This window comes from Mauremys mutica, chromosome 2 (assembly GCF_020497125.1).
Source record: "Mauremys mutica isolate MM-2020 ecotype Southern chromosome 2, ASM2049712v1, whole genome shotgun sequence".
In the NCBI taxonomy this organism is placed as follows: Eukaryota; Metazoa; Chordata; order Testudines; family Geoemydidae; genus Mauremys; species Mauremys mutica.
Genome location: NC_059073.1, coordinates 219287181 through 219301527, shown reverse-complemented (window position 1 = coordinate 219301527; position 14347 = coordinate 219287181). Strand labels below are relative to the sequence as shown.

The following is a 14347-nucleotide window of genomic DNA, read 5'->3' as shown; positions in this document are numbered from 1 at the left end:
CCTAAGGCAAAACCCCGCCCCAAAACAAGGGTTTACACGAGCGGAGGCAGAAAGCGCCTTTCCGTGGCCCCAGCGCAAAGCCGACATCGTTCCCGGGCAGGGCTGCGCTCCTGCCCTGGGGAGGGCAGGGGAGGGGGCGGCTTGCCATGGTCCTCAATGGGGCCGGAATCCGCCCCCCCACCCCCCAGGTACAAGCCTTGAAGTGACCAGCCCGTGGAGCCAGGTCCCACCGCCTCCCCGGGCCAGCGGGCTGCCGCCCCTCTCCTCGCCCCTCTCCTCGCTCGGGGGCTGCGCCCCTTCGGCACCGCCTGCCCGCCCGCCCTCCGGCCACCCCGCCCTGCGCCCGGCCTTGCCCCGCCCCGCCCCGCCCGGCAGGGGGCTGCGGTGCCCCGGGGCCGGGGGCCGCGCCGGGCTGGCAGCCGCACAAAGCCGCGCTCGCTCTGCGCTCACGTGCCCGCCGCCGCCCCGCTCCCGGCGCCCCTAGGCCGGGCCGAGCCCTGCGCACCCCGGGCTTGCACCGCGCGCCGCAGCCTGCCCAGCCCGGGTCCCGGCGGCTGAGGATGGAGCAACCGCCTCAGCAGCGCCCTGGCGCCCACACGGTCACCACCACCAGCAGCTCCTTCACCGCCAGCTTCTCCCCGGCCGGCGCCAGCACCAGCACCCTCGCCTACGACAGGGAGTTCCTGCGAACCGCGCCCGGCGTCCTCATGCTGGCCGAGATCGTGAGTAACCCCAGTCCCCTCGGCTTGTGGGGCGGGGGAGCCGCCGGGGCTGACTGCTGCTGCTGCTCCCGGGCAGGATTCCTGGGGACTTTTGGACTCTCCCTCCCACGCTTTGTGGCTTCTCTCCAGCAGCCTGGGGACGGGGGCTTTGCACAAGGACTCGCCTTTGCGGTGACTTTGCTTTTAACATTAAAGCCCCTCGCGAGCACGCTGCTGCTGGGGAGAAACCCAGCTGCCAGAGTAGCCGGTTACAGGTGAGCTGCTGATTCTGTTAAGTAGCGGGTTACTCCGGGCTGCGTTGTGAGCGCAGGTGTGGAGCAACTTCGGAGTCGCTGAGCTCCAATCGACCCCATGCACTTTAGCTCAGCCTTACCGCTGAGTCAGAATCTAATCCCACAAAGAAGCCACCGCTGGTGAGGAGGCCGGGGAAGGCTATCCCTGTAGAAACCTCCCTCCAGCATGCAGACTGTAGGAGGATAGCCCCTTTTACTTCAGAAGGACTTGTCCCAGTGTAGTGATCTGCCTGGGTGGAGCTCATTGCAGGACTGGGGGCTGGAGCCTATGCCTTTACACCACCTGTTCAAAGATGAGTCTAACAAACTTTTCAAACAATGTTGTTCTGTTTCTTCATTCAAATATGCTAGTTTCCAGGTTCAGGACAATTGGAGACTGAAGCATTTTGCAGACCAATGCAAAAAACAAAATAGTTTTTAATATTGAAAAGTCAGATATACCCTTTTTGCACAGTATAATGCTAAATGTTTTAATATGTCATGCATTGAATACTTGTAAATGCTGAGCCTAGTTGCAATTGACTATTTTAATTACAATTATATTAGAATCTCTTGTGTGTATCTTACAGAAATATAACATCATTCTGATGTCAACATCAGAGGTTGTAAATCAATTTCCATCCAGCTTTAATTAAAGTTGAATAATCACCAATGAAGAACTTTAATGTTTTAGTCTCAGACCCTGCAAACAGATCCATATGTGCAGACAATTATGCCCCCCCCACACACACACACCATGTGGGCCTATCCACCCAGATCAGCTGATGGGGTCTAAATGAGTAATCCAGAAACAATAACTTTTCTATTCTATCAGGGTCTGTTAAATTACACATTTTACAGACGGATCATAGGACTGTTGAGAGCTTGGCCCCCAAAATGTACTCTTTAGGATCATCACAGAGAAGCTCATTTTTTTGTGGTTTTTAGTCTCCACCAAACTTTCCCCCCCAGTTCATTGACTGCAAAAGCTGCAATGCACTACAATCAAAACTCCTGCAGGCCAGTGGTTTGGGTGCTTCTAGAGTACAATGCTTGTAATATTCTGTTTGGAATCTCATCAGTAACAGAGCATTTGACTTAGGTAACAAAATAAAAGTAGTTTTAAATGCTAAATGTTAAGTTCTAGTCTTGTAAAGACGTAAAACTTGATGACATAAACACCTACACAGAGCAGGGGATGTGTTCTTTTGTCTGTTTTAGTGTTTGTAATGTCAACAACTCTTGCAGGGGAAAAACAGTCTTGGCCAATCAGGACCAGATTTTCAAATATTTTGTTTTACGTGTTTATACACTGCATTGGTAATATTAATAAATTAACTCTCTCAACGCCCTTATAAGAAACTAAGTAACACATCAGCCCTATTTTACAGATGGATAAGGGACTAATTCATCATTTCATTGCTCTTTGTATTAGTGCTTAGTTGCACCTGTGCAGAGTTATTCTAGTAGGGGGTTTCATGCTTTGATGCTTCTGTAGATCAACTCATTGCACACACTAGGGGTTCCTTATATTCCTTCATTTGCCTCTCTGCTCCTGGCTCCTGCATGCCACCCTTCCATCCCCCTCACTTTCAGAGACTCTCTGGAACTCTCTTCACCCCCACTTCATGTCAGGGGCTCCGTGTGCCCCCACATTTCCCTCTATGCTAGGGTTGGTTGTGCCCCATTTTCCCAGTTAAGGGTCTCCTATTCTGTCCCCATGGCAGGAGTTCTGTGTGCATTCCAAGCTCCTCTCCCCCCAGAGGCTCTGTGTGCACTCCCATTCCACGCCCTTCACCCTTTTACCAGTGACCTCCATTTCACACCTTGCCAGGGGCCCTGTGTGTCCTATATTCTGCTCGATGCCAGGTGTTGTGTATGCCTCTACTCCCCCCCCCCATTCTGCTTTTCCCCTCCCATATCCCCATTTTCCCCTTTACCATGGTCCCCTGTTCTCCCCTATTACAATCTATGCCAAGGGTTCTGCGTATGCTCCTGTTCTCCCCCTGCCCCAATACCAGGGTTCCCATTCTTCCCCCCCACCCCCATGGCTCTGTGCCTCCCTCACTCCCCAACCATTATTTCTCTGTTTTCTGGGAGACAAGTCATTCAAGGTGTCAGGAACTTGCCTCAAACATTCCCTGAACTTTTGGAATTGATTGGATGCGGTGTTCAAAAGTTATCACATTACATCTAAACAGCCAAATGTCCAAACAGACATGCCATCAAGTGCAGTAGAAGTCTTGCAAGCTCACCCCAAAATGGTAACAGATTTAGTCTTTTGTTGTTACTTTGCACAGATGTAAATAACTATACCAGGTGCCAGGCAAAATGAGATTGTTGCTTGCTTAAGGCCAAATAATAAATTGATAGTAGAGCAGGAATTAGAATGTGGGAGTTCCTAGTTGTTGGTCCTGTGCGCTGAATCATTAGACACACTGCCTCTCTGTAAATTAATTTGTAATTTTTTAAGTTAGCCTATGTATTTAATTAATTATTAGAAATCTTAAACATTTTTTTTAAGCATTTCAATCCACCATGTAAGTTTCTGCTTGACTGTTTTGCTTTGACGATGGTTTGTGGAAAGGTTACTTATTTGACCACAACCACTTTCAAGGGCTGAGAATATAACTATTATAAACTTCCAAAAGTCTGACCCAGCAGTGGCATAATTATCTTATTCATTATCATCAAAGCAAACCAGCCAAATGGAACTCCGGGCTTATGTGCAGTATGGATCCTTACTGGACCTCTGGCAGAAACAGCCAGAGAAGAATCGTGTTACAAGATACTGCCTAGTATGAGGAAGTAATATAAAGTAACTTCTGTTACTAACCAAAATACTTGTGTGGAGCTGTAATTATTAGATATTGTCAGAACAATCCAGAGTGCTTAGGCACCTGAAATGTAAACAAATTCAAGTTTTAAAATATTGGGAACATTCCAGTATCAACATTAGGCAAATAAAAATAATCAAGCTATAGTCACTGTAACTGTAATCAAAAGAGATGCCACATTCCTTCCCATTGCCTTTCCACTTCTTATTGCAACAAGGTTCACAAGCCCACTCATGCTTTCTCTGATAAGAGAAATCTGAATAGGTTAATTGGAACCTCAGTAAAGTGTGATACAGAACTCATGAAAGTACTATATGAAGTGCCTCTAGCATAGGTACAATGGCATGAATTCCATTTGAGACTGAGATTATAGTTAAACTTAGTTGCTTGAACAATCCACACACACAGGCTCTTGTGTAGACTTCTGGATGGGAGTGTACCAAACTCACTGAAAGTCCACTTTAAGACTAATCCAGATCCCTTAATCAGGAATTCTAAAAGCTCAGTTTTATTACTATGTTGCTGCATAAATTATCAGTCAACCACATACCTGTAGCAGTGAGAATACAATTAATCACTTCTAGTCCTAAAATTACAGATCTTACCTGGTGTGAGGTTAAGGAAGAATTCCACAGGTTCAACTAGCAAAGAGAATGGATACGCACTTGAACATATATCAAAATTGTACCATTTAGGATTATGTCTCACTGCAGAGTTAGGCCACGCTGTTAGTTAGGTGTTGCCTCTAACCCCCACCTCCCATTCTCTCTCTCTCTCACACACACACACACTCTCACACACACACTCTCACACACACACACACCCTCTCTCTCCTCTTGAGTTTAGTGGTGCTTTAAACCTTGGGTTGCTGGCACTGCTGGGGGTATAAGCTAAAGCTCAGATAACTTGGACACAGGATAAATCCCACCAGTGATGATAGTTCTCTAGTGCCTTCCCACAATTCTCTCGTTTGTGGACAGAAGAACAGATGGGTTCTCCCATGATTCACTGGGAAAGAATCATAGAGCAGCTTGGCTTATGGAGATCAAAGAACTATGGGATAGCACCCCCCCCCAGAAGTTTAGCAACACACATAGATGACAACAGACAGTGAAGACAAGAGTAACTTCAGTGTGGCTTTTTTGTGCAGCTACTCAAACCCAAGATAAACTATACTTCATGTTCAAATCCAGCTGCTGATTACCCAGACTCACTCTGCAGTGAAGCTATACCCTGGCCTAGTAGAAGGAAGTGGCAGATATTTCTTTAGTATAACCCCACGAAGGTATCATGTTGCATCTTCAAAGAAGTCAGAAAAACAACTTCCAGCATTGTCCAGAACAGAAATATCCTCTCAAAAGACAGGATGATGGCTTAGAAAGACATGTTTGTCTTCTCAGGAATTTTATGGATCAGTGAAACAATGACTAGAAGTGCCCCCTCAGAGTACTAAATCAGCTTTTCAAGCCAACTCTTATGGAACACTTTGCAGGAGTGGAGAATTTTCTGGTTGCTAAGCATAGTTATAAAAATATTTACTTTGAATAATGACAGTGATTCCTCCAGGTTGTTGCTGCCGCGAACATGTTGCTGGATACAGTATTCTTTTTTTAAAAATTGTCTTAGTGCATTTAGTCTTTATGTTGGATATTTATTTTAAACAAATACAGCTTAAAGTATTTAGGAGATTGTTGTGCTGCTGCAAGTGGATGAATGGGTTGGCATTCTTTTTACCAGATTTTAATAGTGTGACCAGGCTGATCACTCACTTTTTCACATATATATCACACCCAAACACTCTGCAGGGTTACGTAGTGCTTATGAATCTACATCCTTATTCTGGATTTTTCATTAACTTGATTATTCTTGCAGTTCTGCAGCTATACAGGATTTTGTACATTGATTGCATTTCCGGGCAATACATCATGATTATGGCTCAATTAAGTCACTAGGTATTATTTATTTATTTATTTTATTTACCCCTATCCAAATTTAAGATGTCTGACTCTGGGGTATAATCCAGAAAGATTCCCAATGAATTATCTCTCATTCTGATGGTACAGTGAGTCTCAGATTAAGTAGGTATCACGTGTACTTGGTTCTCGTGATAAAACTTGATGACATGCCTCCGACGAAGTAGGTATTCACCCACAAAAGCTCATGCTTCAATATGTTTGTTAGTCTATAAGGTGCTACAGAACTCTTTGCTGCTTTGATAAAACTGGAGGCTCACCACAGTACTAGAACAAAAAGATCCAGAGTTGTGAGAGAGCATTTTTATAACACGCATCCCTGAAACATCTCTTCAGTTTAATAGAATTCATCCTAGAAGGCACACTGTCTGTCTTATCAAATTCTAGCACTGTTCCGGTGAATTAGCTAGTACTAGGAGGGATGAAATAAATAAAATAGTAAGAACTGTGGACAGGAATGACTCAGTGAGAGCCTTTACTTGGGCAAGTGTAAAACAAAAGTTTTACTCCATTTTAAAAACATTTTATTGGCGCAGCATCTCCTCATTGGCCCTATGCTTTGCACATCACATAGATGAATTATCAGGGCTTGATTAAGGCAATGGTCCTATTCTCCCCCCACCCACAACTTGGAGTGCCCGTTGAGAGAGGCAGAGACAGCAGCATGAGCCCCCCTCCTTTCTCCCAGGAGTAGCAGGAAGTCTGCTCTTCGGCTTTTGGAATGGTGTGACTCTCAATACTTCCCCTAGTAACTGGGCACATATGCTTGAAACTCAAGCACATTCTTAAAGTAAAGCAAGTGCTTTGCTGAATAGGGATGGACTTAAGCAAATGCTTAAAATTAATCACTTATTACTGAGTGTAACAAATTACCTCTGCAGTAGTCAACTTCAGAGATTCTTTTTATACACACTGAATGTGAAAATGCATGGCATGAATTCTAGGCCCAGTCCTGCATTCCTTAATCAGGCAAAACTCCCGCTGAAGTCAGGTTTCAGACCTCACTGCGTTTTAGACTGTTATTCCATCATCCCACTAACCACCACTGCTTCAGCAAATATATACGTATAATTTCCATCTTCCTTTGGGATCACATCATTGTTTAAAGCTCTGTTTCCTGAAAGGTCTGTAGTGTCCTGGACTAGATCAGTGTATTTCCTTGGAACAAGAGGACTATGTGGGTGAAATACAAGAAAACTAAGTTTGAAAGGTGATGTGTGGAATGTGCCCGGAGCATGAACAGAAACAATAGTGGGATTGACAGGGATGTGTTAGATAACAGAACTTGAAATGAATGGGGACACTTTACAAAAGTTCAGGAACGTGAGAAATTCCCAATACCTCAAAATTTAAGGTAGAATTTGTCTCCAGTGCTGTTACTTTGTCATGAGAAAAATGCATTTAAAAAACATTCATAAACATAAATTCAGTCATTGGATGGGTAGTGAGTCTAATCAAAATTTCTATGCCTCTTCAATGTCAGTTTTGAAATAATTCTTGTTGGCATTTATTCTAGAGATGAGCAGTAAAATCTCTGCAGTAATCTTTGAATGCTTTAATTCTAATTAAAGTACAGAGCTGGATTAGAGGACTTTTGTAGCTCACTCAGAAGCCCGAATGAAGGCTCTATGGTACAGAGGGAGCGGATGGACTCTTGTTCATTTCTGGAGTGCTGATACCAGTGTGGTGCTCTGCTAGGGAAGAAGTAATGTATAGCCCTCCCAGGCTCCCAGCAGTTCCTGTGGAGTAGATCCAGTCTCCTGCAGCCCTAGTTCAAGATGGTGCAGTGGCTGAGTGTCACAATATATGTGAGGAGGGTGACATCGGAGGCTGTTGAGGGGTGCTCTGTTGCTAGGTGGTGTGAAGGCTTTCCTGGGGGAGTTGGGCTTTTTTAAAATCCACCACTGAAACTAGACTGCTAGTGAAGAGACTGGGTAGCAGTATTGGTAGAATTACAACACAAGGGATGCAGATTCCTTACCCTGCTGTTATGTTAAACATAGGGCTAAGACAATAGTACAAAATCCTGGACTTCCTTTCCTATTGGTGCGTCCTCTTCCATGCCTCTCCCTCTCATCACTGCCTTTCCCCTTTATCACTGTAATATTTTCCTTCTTTGCCCCCATCCCCAAATTAAAAAAATTAAGTTGGTTAATAAAAATTCCTTGTGCCTCTATAGGACCCTCCATTTGAGGGTTTCCGAGTGTTTTACACACACAAATGAATTAGCCTTACAGCACATTGGGAAGTAGGGAAGCATCATTACCCTACTTCACACCTAGGTAAACTGAGGCACGGACAGGTTAAATGGCTTGCTTCAAATCACACACAACTCTGGCAAAGCTGGGAATGGAACCTATGTCCTATGACTCCTAGCCTTGTGTGTTAACCATGAGACAACTCTTCCACTCCAACAGCAGCTGCCTTGCACTGCTGGTGAACATCCCTTCCTGCCCTGCAATTATGGGAGTTCTCTGTTCACTCCTGAAGTCAATCCACACACATCGCACACATGCAAAGTGGATAGCAAAAGGTTGAGTTAAAAGCAGCACTTGCAAAAGCTCTCACTACTGCTATAAAGATTAAAGTTTCAAAACAAACACAAATTCCTCACATGAATTCTGAGACCTTCAGAACTGAAAAGGTACCAAGCATTATCCTTGTCTGTCCCTTGGCATGTTTTCCTCTGCTGGTGCGTATGCATTCTCATTCAGCCTGTTGTTCTCTGCTGGGAGTAACACTGCCATAAATTAAGGTACCGTGTGTGTGTGTGTTTTTTTTTTTTTTCTTTTTCTTTTAGCTTTATCCAAAAGTATAAGAAAAATAGGGTACAAAGCATTCTCCACACTCATTCCTATTCTAGTTCCAATAAAGCAGTAGAAATTGTGCGTCTGAAGGAGCACCAAGCCCTCTTTCCTAGGGTCAAACAACAAATAAATTTTATAACCTATCACATATTCTAAGGAGCAGCACTGCTCAGTAAGGGTAGGAGCCAGTTCCTGTTGGAGTCATTGGCCCTGATTCTTTTGTCACTTAACAGAGTGACACAGGTGTAAGTGATGAAATTTCAGGGGAGCAACTCCTGGTTTACACAGTGCTAGGAGAATGAGGTCACTGCTTTCACTAGGAGTTGGATCAGGTCCTAGGAGGGATTGGTATTAGACTTAAACTATGAAAGTGAAAGGGACTAAGAGAACCAGTTAACTTGGTATTAGTAAAACTAACAAAATGTCATCATGGGGACTAGATTAATAATCTGTTTACAGATCCCAGTCAAATACAAAATATATATTGAAAAATCCTGTAGAACTGTTGGGAGTGAATGTCTATTTGGAGAGAATAGCATCAACAGGCATAACGGGGGCTGTTTGTGTTTTAGCTGATGACTTGACACGCTCAACTGAAAAGGACCCTTATGAAGGACCTCTGCTTCTTACCAAATGCCTGAACACAAGACTTGCCTTGTTAGTCAACATCCCTTTCCATGACTGCTTTGTCCAGGCCAGGATTTAAGGAGACTTCTGGTGAGGCTCTGCAGCTCAGACTGTGTTTATGTGTTTGTTTAGTCAGGGAGTTAGACTGCCAGAGAATACAGAGGTGTGCGGTGTATATGTGCATGTGTTGTACAGAAATTTCAATAACGAATTCCCTTTCTGTTTATTTTCTTCTGTACTGTGAGTGACATTCCCAAGACTTCAGTGCTGCAAACAGTAAACCGTAGGCTCTGAGCTGTGTCATGCTGCAGAGTAGCTGTGACTTAAGTATGGGAAAGAGTAGAGGAGATCTAACTGGACAAAATGTTGCATCCAGGAATTAAGGAGTTGGTAAAACCTCATGATACTGTTTGATCAGTCTTGGACTTCTGAGTTACTTTCTCAGACTATTGAGGACCTTGGTAGCACAGACTCTAGCAAGGGTTAGGTGAGGTGAGGGTGAATCCATGCTTGAATGCCCATGACCACGGCTGTAGAAATAGAACGTAAAAACAAATGCACTATTGTCCTCTGAATGCTCGGAATCCAACTGTTAAAAGACGGCAGTATTTTTTGTTTCAAATATTTTACTGAATACAATACCTCTAGATCTGTTGTTGGTCTAATGTTTTAAAGATCATGTAAACATAATGCATCTTACTACAAGTAACTTAATTGCTTGCATCAAGATCATATACATATATTATACATGCAACTATGTTTAAAGAAATTACTGTAGTTGGAAAGTCAAGGATTCAAAAGTTAGGAGGTGCCAGAATTAATATTTCTTGTACAACCTTTGTTCAGCCCCCTTGTACATATATTATGATGCAATTTTTACAATTGCATCGTAATATAAAATTTTGCCATTTTCATGAGGTCCCTTCCAGCCCTACATTTCTATGATTCTATGTCTTATGCATTTGGCAGATAGGATAGGCTCATTTTGTAAAATCTGCCACTAGCTGGGTGTTGTCAGCCAGGAACTGTGTTTTTGTTACAATGGCGCCTTATTTATCTCCAAACTCCTAAAATAATCAAGCTGCAGGGGATTTATACTATTAAAGAACTCCTGTAGAAAAAGGCAAAAAAGTTCTTAGCCATCTTAATCACTAGCAGGTTCTTTGATGGAATTCCAAACATTTTGTGTATCTGGGTGTATAGTGCATTCATTAGGTGCAGGTGTAGAAAAGTGGTTATCTACCATTGCTGAAGGAAGAGACTGGTATTTTTAAAATGTTGGGTTTTGAATTACAAATGCTGTCAATCCTTTTGTGTCAGTGAATAAACTGACCACCAATTGACCTTCAAAAAAAATCTCCTCTTCCCTATGGGCTTGTATTGAAGTATATTGCAGTACAAGTAAACGCATAATAGGTGTTCTGCATCATTCTCTAATGCAAGGGGAATTTGCCATTGTCAGGGACAGGATACTAAGCTAGACAGAGTATTTTTTTTTGTTGTTGTTCTGGTATATGCTGTGGCTGTTTCTATATTCCTGTAAAGTTTCCAAGTGGAAATACTCCTTCTAAGAATAAATGTTGTAGTTACACAAACCACACCAGTTCCAGTAAAACTGACCTTTGTGTTTGGGGTTGATTCTTGCATTGACACGGTTTGACTTGAGAGGGTGATGGGTGGGAGGAGATTAAAATTATACCTTGATTAAATGATCCAGTTTAATTTATACATGAGGAGATAATAGAGAATGGAAAGTCTCTTTATGTATTTTTATCTATTTAAGTCCTGCTGACCAATGCTTGGGGATTTAATGTACAATGTGAATGTATACATCTGAAATGGTAAATTTGTAAAACAGATACATCTTTGTGTTAACTTTTTGCTATAAAATAAAATCTAACCTTTTCAAAGACTGTGCAAAACTAGTATTAGGCATGCTACATGAACTCACAAATATCTATGGTTCATGAGGCAGGGATAATAAAACAACTTTTTTAAGTCAAGTTGGTAATTCATCTATGTTAATACAAGACAGAGGGTATCCAATTAATTTTTTTTTAAATGAACCACTCCTGAAAATCTCTCTCTCATTATTTGGTATGTTACAACTGGGCAGCAATCTGTCTTAAGCACATGCTTAACTTTATGCATCTGAGAAATCCCAGTGAATTCATTTAGACTACTCAGGTGGACAAGGGTAAATACATGTATAAGTGTTTCCAGGATTCAGGGCCTTACTCTTAATAAGATATTATACTTATGCCGTGTTATTCTTCAGAAGGTAAAGTTATCTTACCAGGAGGAAATTTCATTCAGCATATTTAAAAGACTTTTCCACTTTTTTTTAAATATTTGTTTCAAAGGCAAGAATTATTGAGTCTCTACACACTAGAGTAATCTATCCAGACTTTATTTAGAATGTTCTATATAATGTTTTAATAAGCTCTTTAGAGATTTCTTTCCAGAATTTGGTAATTATAAAACATGACCAGACACATTGTACAGAAGACCTGTCTTTTGTACAGTGTGTCTGGTCAAGCAGACACATTGGTCTGCCTTTTCATGCAGTAACAGAGACTTTTTTGGCAAATATTTGCCTTGGATAAGCAGGGCAAGATAATCTGTTAAAGGTGAAGGGCGTTCTTAGAAAGTCCCCCATCGGACTGAGTTAAAATTCAGTAGACCACACAAGCAATAAATGAAACAGAATTCTTTAAGCTTGGTTACATTTATTTTTTCACGTTCTTATCAATCTAGATAATGGAATGTCAGTCTCAGAGTTGATCTGTCTAGATAAATAACTTTCATTTTAAAGGTTAAAAACCTGCATTTTCTGTTGATTTAGGGGGATGTTGTCAACTTCAATTTAGATCTCCAAAATAAATGTTTTACAAGTTATGTAAATAAAAAATAAGTATGAGAGAGAATTATCCTTTAACATACTGCTTTTCTTTTTTATCATAACACTATACAAATGGTGCATGCAAACAAGATTACCAAATAACTGAAGGTACAGAGAGTGTCCAAATCAGACTAGATTTGTTTTCAATAACTAAGATAAGTTGTATGTACATTGCATTCATTACAAAGATGTGATTATAACAGATCAGCTCTTGATTCCCAGGAGATCCATAGCAAATCTCCCATTGACTTCAGTGGGGCCAGGATTTGCCCGTAGTGACTCCACGTACAAAATAAAATAAGTGCATTTTGAGAGAGAAGGACATCAAAGAGTAGTTGGAGAGGAATTTGGGTTTAGTGATCAACACTTGTATTGTTTGTCTGATTTTTATGAATCAACAGTTTCTTCCCAATAGATATTTCTGGTTGTTTCTGATGTGTTTGCCCTAAGTATTTGGTAGAAGATATCAGAATGGTGAGGAAAGACTGATGTTTTCAATGGTTGGAATGAACGTTGCCAAGTCACACCAAAAAACATGCTTCACACAAATAATGTCATAGCTCAGAATCCCAGGCTGAGTTTTTAAGGTTTGGGGTTAGAAAAATACAGCTGGTCAACAGCATACTTGATATGGGAATGATTGATAGGTTGAGGGTCGAATACTACAAATGCCATTTTTATATTCAGAGCTAAACTTACTACTGGGGGAATTCTGTGCCAAAAAATTTTGCACACAATATTTTAAAATTCTGCATATTTTATTTGTCAAAGTAACACAATATAATCACACTAGTTTCAATTAATTTGGTAATTTATTTCAAAATACCTGTCAGCAAGTAAGTCTATAATACAAGGGGGAAAAAAAGATTCAGGAATTTTTTTTTTGGACAAATAGATTCCTTACAATGCAAATCAATACAGAACTTTGAGTAATTCATTTAAACTATAATACAGAAACTTATTTCCTGCCCTCCTCAGAAGCAGTGCTTGGGAGAGTTGGGGTAACAGAGGAGCTGAGGGAGAGGGAAGGATACTGGGAGTGAACCTGGAGAGTTGCTGGGTGTGGGTGGGAAAAGTATGGAACAGGGTTTTCTTGTGGCAGGGGGCGGGGATTGTTGGGGAGCCTCCCCTGTGCAGACCCTGACTGACCCCATGTCTGTCCCATTCAGTCAGCCACATGTGGCCCCGCAATCCTCCTCCCATTTAACCACTGGCACAGTGCTGTCAGCCCACTAGCTTCTGAGCCCCTGACCCAGTCTCCCCACCCATAGCCCTTCTGAAGCTACTTTGTCTGTGTCTCTCTCTCCTCCCACCCCCCTCAATATCCTGTGCCTCCTAACCTGGTTCTGTGAGCAGGGTGCTCTGAGGAACACATCTGGCTGCTGGGTATTACTACTGGTGCCACAGCAGCCTCTGGTGGGCAAAAGGAGGAACTGCAGCACTTCTCAGAAATAATGTATTTTCTGTGCAGGGAAAAAAAAATTCTGCGCCGGACATGAATTATGCATGTGCTCAGTGGTGCAGAAGTCCCTGAGGAGTATAAACTGCACTTTAGGAAATGTTACTAAAGTGAATTAACTTCAGATAACATTTTATTATTTGGTGGTATTAATAGGTTACATGAAGCAAACACAAGCTACCTGTAATAACATTCCTTAATTGAAAATGTACAAGACTACTTGTTAGACATCTATTGGACTTGAATGTCTTTTTTTCATTGAATGGAAACACCAGAACTCAAGAGTGAGTCCTGAATCAGACTTAAGTAGTTGAAATAAGCAAATGAGGAAAAAACAAAAACTTATAACACCAATTGTATCTGTAACTGTTTTAACTCTTTATTTCAAGAAAGGGAAAAAAATAAATAAGCAATATATTTGGGTCAAATCCTGAGATGTGCTGAGAACCTACAAGTTCTGTTGGCTACAGCACCCACTGAAGTCATGTGTAACACTTAAGGATGTTACTTTTTATTGGACTTGAACATCCTGGAATTTTGACATGGGATTTTCTGTGTTGAACTGTGGGTTTGTGAGATGCATTCAGCATTGTTACCACATTATTTAAGGCTGCTTTTTGGCAACCCCAAGTGTTCAAAAATCATGAGTCCGGGCCTCAAGAAATAATCCTATTTACTTAAAGAGAATGAGATTTAAAAAAAAAAGGCAACACATTGAGTTCTTATTTGCCTGGTAGTTTTTGAGCCT

General features: G+C 41.9%; 1 protein-coding gene across 1 annotated transcript in view; it reads left to right on the top strand.

The window, feature by feature from the left end:
- The first annotated feature begins 357 nt into the window (after positions 1–357).
- Positions 358–14347, top strand: part of CMTM8 (CKLF like MARVEL transmembrane domain containing 8) — a 47237-nt gene continuing 33247 nt past the window's right edge. The window contains exon 1 of the mRNA XM_045006931.1: positions 358–722. Coding sequence (XP_044862866.1) covers positions 561–722 — 162 coding nt within the window. The 5' untranslated portion in view covers positions 358–560. The remainder of the gene's footprint in view (positions 723–14347) is intronic.